Source organism: Petaurus breviceps, unplaced genomic scaffold (genome assembly GCF_028583685.1).
Source record: "Petaurus breviceps papuanus isolate PSGF00001 unplaced genomic scaffold, PetGlider_PUasm1.0 175, whole genome shotgun sequence".
NCBI classification, from domain to species: Eukaryota; Metazoa; Chordata; class Mammalia; order Diprotodontia; family Petauridae; genus Petaurus; species Petaurus breviceps.
The window spans coordinates 60,573,478-60,578,638 of record NW_027185764.1 but is presented as its reverse complement, the minus strand read 5'-3'; the positions used below and the strand labels follow the sequence as shown (position 1 = coordinate 60,578,638).

Here is a 5,161-nt window from a genome sequence, read left to right as displayed (position 1 = left end):
GAGAGAGAGATAGAGAGAGAGAGAGATGGAGAGAGAGAGAGATAGAGAGAGAGAGAGATGGAGAGAGAGAGAGAGAGAGAGAGAGAGAGAGAGAGAGAGATGGAGATATATATAGTACTAGGTAGTTTTAATAATAGTTTACAATATAATTTGAGAACTGCTGATGCTGCCACTTTCATTCCTTTTTATTATTTTTTTTCCAGAGAATTGTTTGACTTTTTGCACTTTCATATTATTTTATGTTTCATTATATTTCATATTATTTATCTAATTATTTTAAATATCCTCTTAAAATTGGATTGGCATAACATTTAATATGCAAAATAGAGTTTAAGTAATTATATATAATTATAACATGTAATAATATATACTATATATATAATAAATATATAAGTAATAATAGAGTTAAGTAATATTATCATTTTTGCTGTATTGTTACAGGTTCATTGCCCTCATTTAGGACTTATTTTTGTAAAATTTTGTTTTGTGTTTGTAGTTGGTAGTCAAACCAATAAGAATTCAGTAAGTGTCTACTCTGTGTTCACTGAAGCAAAAACAGTACAAACTCTCAAGAAGTTCCCATTCTAATAGGGAAGATAATATGAGAGCAACTATGTACATACAAGATCCATACTAGGTTAATTGGAGGTCATCTCAGAGGAAAGGCACAAGCTTTGAGGGGGTCCAGGAAGAGCTTCTTGAAAATGTGCAATTCTAGTTGAAACTCAAGGAAGCCAAGAGTAATCTAACGCGTGTTTTGTTAGCTTAATAACAATTTATTGTTATTAATTTATTATTAATAAATTTAATGTATTTAATGTATTTTGTTATTATTTTTAATGATGTTTTTCTTTCTATCTCTTTTTCTTTTTTACTGTTATTAACATGCAGAAGTGCTCATTAATTTCTGCGGGTTTATTTTATATCTTACTGCTTTGCTGAAGCTATTGTCTCCATTTTGATGACATCATTCTTGAATGATGATCTAGAGTCTAGGTTTTTTATTAAGGGGATTTGTTCTGTGAAGTTTGGATTCAGTCAAAGGGCCACACTGGAGGACGTAGAGGGCCACATATGGCCTCAAGACCGCAGGTTCCCCACACCTGGTTCTAGACTTTTCCAAGTAAGCTAACATATTGTTGTCAAGTAGAGCTAACATATCTTTCTATTGAGATTTTTCAAGATCTGAGGAATGTTAGGGTCACCCCAAATCAATGTCTTAACTATCCAGAACTTTTTAACTTAACTTTACCTTTAAGAGCTTGGTTACTGAGCTTTTTGATGCATATCTATCTAATATTTCTATTGTTTCATTATTTCTGATTCCTATAATAATAATAATATAGTTTCTTTATTTGTCTCTATCTGCTATTGGATTATCCACAATCAAAACTGCAATTCTTGTTTGTCTTTTTTTTAATTCAGTGTATGTATTCCTAGTTTTTTTGTATTCAGTGAATTTAGTTCCATCTTTTTACTTTAAATCTATATGGATATTGGTGCTCTAGATATCTTGTTTGTACTTAACAGATTGTTGGACTTTGTTTTTAATCCATTTGGAAATTTGCTTCCTTCTTGTTGGTGAATTCAGCCTGTTAATATTCAAAGTTACTATTGTTAGGTTTGGTTTTCTCTCCATTTGATTTTATTACACTACTTTCTTCTTTTTTTATTAGTACTATCTATTTTGTTTTTAACATTCTAATCTTATTCTATCTCTTACGCACATCAAACACAGATAAAGTCTATCTTATTTTCTTTTTTCTTTTTTTTTAAAGCAATTGGGGTTAAGTAACTTGCCCAAGGTTACACGGCCAGTTATTTTGTGTGGGTGTTAAGTATCTGAGGCTGGCACCTGATCCCAGGTCCTCCCAACTCCAGGACCAGCGCTCTTACTCACTGTGCCACCTAGCCTCCCCAAGTCTATCTTATTTTATAAGAATCCATTATTAGTCACTAGCCACTTCCCCTAAACATACCAAAGACAGGTCCTCTGGTTCTATTTTTACTGATATATTTATTTTTGTTTACCATTCTTCATATAGCCCAGATGAAAATGTGGGAAAGGAACTAGCATTTTTCCTCTCCCTCCTTCCCCATTTTGTTTAACTTTACTTTGTGGTCCTTGATTTCAAGAATTAATTTTTTTTCACTTCTCTCCAAACCTTTCAATCCTCCAGATGACCTTTATAAAGGAATCTTTTTCTCAAATTCATAGCCTTTGTTCAATGACCCTTATAGGATCACAAGATCATAACATCATGTTAGATGTGATTTCAAAATAGCAAAAGCGTTATTTTAGGAGAGAAAATTCAGAAGTAGTATTTTTACCACATGAGTCATTACAAAGATTGCTTTTGTTAGTAAACAGAACACGATATACTTCAACACACGTTAGAAAAGTAATGAATCTGTGAATAATTCAATGTTAAATGTTGTAATTTAAAATTAAATTCAAGGATGGATTGTCTTTAAAAACTGAAAGAACAATTTTATTCCGTAGTAACTCAAGTTAACCCTTAAGCCTCTGTCCAGTAGGATGCTCTAAATTAATTCACTGGTTGAAGAAACCTAATTTCAGGAAAGATTGATTTCTATACAACTCACAACTACAAGAAGTTGTTCTGTGAGCACGGAGTGATCAATTTCTATGTGGCTGAGTTTCTCTTTCATCACCATTTCTGCTACATATTTGATGCTTGTATAAAAACAACCCCCCCACAATATTTGTAACATACAAATGATACATATGTGAAATACACAAAATAAAGCAAAATACAAAATAAATCCTTAGATTGAGAACATATGAGAACCATATGACTTGGGGAAAAGAAAAAAAAAAGAAATAAAAGAAGCTTCTCTTTTCATTCCCCTATCTCACACACACTAAAAATGAAAACAGATAACCAAAAACAATTACTGTTACATTCAGTTAACACAAAGTTTATTCCCTTATTTGCATTCAATTCTTTCTTACCTTATTTCAATTTCATCTGCTTGGCTAATTTGTATGTTAAAGGCCCTTCCTAGTTCTGGATTAATTCATAATGGAAGATTTAAAATTTCTTCCCTCAGTGAAGAACTGTCTTCTTCCTATGGTGGATTCCACCCGGTTTTGGAGGAGATCCAATTTTGGGCACAGGCCAACTTCCTTTGCTTTTCAATATGTTATATTTCAATGTATTATTTTTTTTTGGTCCTCTTCAATTTGTCTTGTGCCATTTGAACTGATGCTTATTGATATGTAATTTTCTTCCTCCTGGTTGCTTATAACACTTATTTTCTTGACTGTGAAGCACTGGAACTTGACAACTATAGTTCTGAGTGAGTTGCTTAGGATTATTCTTGAGCAACATTCTGAGAATCCTATAAATTTTCCCTCTGCCCTACATTTACAATAACTCTTGGTAATTGTCTTATATTAACTCTTAGATTATGATATTTGGACTTTTTGTTTTTTCTTGGTTTATGGAGATCTGAGATCTTCTACTTTTGACATTTTAAAAAATTGACTGTTATTTGTTCTTCTATCTCTTCCTTTTTTCACTCTGCCTGAGTCATCCTATCATAGCCTATCACTTTACTGAGATCTTCCACTGACTTTTCCTACTTTCCCAATTCTCATTTAACTTCTTGAATAATTGCTTCAATGCTTTTATTTTCAATCATATAGATTTGCTTATTTTTAATATTTTGATTATAAACCATACTCTTAAAAAAGGTTCATTCTCTCTTCTAAAGTATAATTATTTTTGTCATCACTTTTTCATTCTGAAGATTTGTCCTTTTTTTTCATATATATTCCTTGTTATGGGACCTTGTTGGTATTTACTAGTTTCTTTGTTTTTTCTACTAGTTTTCCTGTGAGGATTTTTTTGTCATTTCTTTCTTTTCCTTTGTTTCTTCATTGCTATTCTTACATTTCATTGGGAGCATTTGCCATAGATTTTGATTAGAACACAGAAGTTTGACTTAGTTACAACTATTCATACCACCATCTTCCATAGCTTTTTTCCTTCTCTTCTTATTGTTTTCACCTCTCATCTCTCCTTTCTTCTCATTTTGCTTTTCTTACTCTTTATATGGTGTTTCCCTTCCTATTTCCCCACATCCTTGCCTTATCTTTCTTTATTTCTGCTTCATCTCTCATTTCCACCTCTCTGGGTCTTCATAATTTTCTCTTTCCTGTTGAGCTCCCATCATAGTTCCCACCTCTTTGATTTATTCCTAATATAAAAGTGAGAAACAGTAAAGTATCTATGATTCTCATGCCTTTCTCACCAACTCTGTGTCTCTCTACCCCCCACAGCTTGGATTCTTCAAACGCCAATACAAAGACATGATGAATAATCCTGGAGAAAGTGCACCTGACACAGCCCCTCCTGAATAAATGCTCCTTCTCTCATCTCCAGCCTCTTCTGACAGAGACCAATAGACTTTTGTTAACAAGTGCATCCGTTTTCTTCTTGCCCAGGGACCACACCACTTGTTTCCTTTAGAAGAAGGGAATGAAGTTTTGGGGGTTTTTCCCATGTACTTGTCCTCTCAAAGAGGCAAAATATCTCAATTCATGCAAGCAGGAAACTGAATGAATGAATATGTGAAATACCTACTGGATATGAACTGTTTGGCTTTTCAACCATGTGTGCACACTTACATAGGGTGTAACTGTCATAAGCAAAAGTGACTGCAACTGGCAAAGCCCTTCTAGCAGGATAAGAATTGTTTGTGGTTCACATATGTGTACATAAAACTTGAAAGAGCAGATTACTACCTGTTCTTTCCCTTGAGTGGATGTCTGTCCTCTGATATAAGACAGGTAATGGCAAGGTGGGGGCAAGAAGGGGGCATCTACTCTTTGTTCTAACTGGAAATAAACAGAAGTGAGATATTTTTCTTTCCCCATGTGAGTGTGTTTCCAGGGAAAGCCAAGAAAGTGTCTGATGGAAAGACTGAGATGGTAGTAGCAAAGCTGGTGAGGTGGGATGCATGTCAGAGGCAGAGTGAGACCTATGAATGCCTTTAAGGGGAGAGTTATTTGGTTCCCTTTACACATCACTGTGTGCAGGTAGGGGCTAAATAAGTGTTTTCTCAGGAAGATAGGAATATACCTGGAACCCAAACACATTAGAAGGGTAGAAAGGTTGCCTGGGAAAAGAGT

At 33.9% G+C, this 5,161-nt stretch overlaps 1 protein-coding gene across 8 annotated transcripts in view; it reads left to right on the top strand.

Moving 5' to 3' along the window:
* Positions 1 to 4,893, top strand: part of LOC138158899 (integrin alpha-M-like) — a 69,562-nt gene extending 64,669 nt beyond the window's left edge. For 6 of the 8 annotated variants that reach the window (XM_069085218.1, XM_069085217.1, XM_069085216.1 and 3 more), the window contains one exon: positions 4,310 to 4,893. In XM_069085218.1, coding sequence (XP_068941319.1) covers positions 4,310 to 4,390 — 81 coding nt within the window. In that variant the 3' untranslated portion in view covers positions 4,391 to 4,893. Of the gene's footprint in view, positions 1 to 891; positions 1,124 to 4,309 lie in introns of those variants that run through there. The other 2 variants (XR_011167763.1, XM_069085219.1) reach the window with 2 other exon arrangements.
* The last annotated feature ends 268 nt before the right edge of the window (positions 4,894 to 5,161 follow it).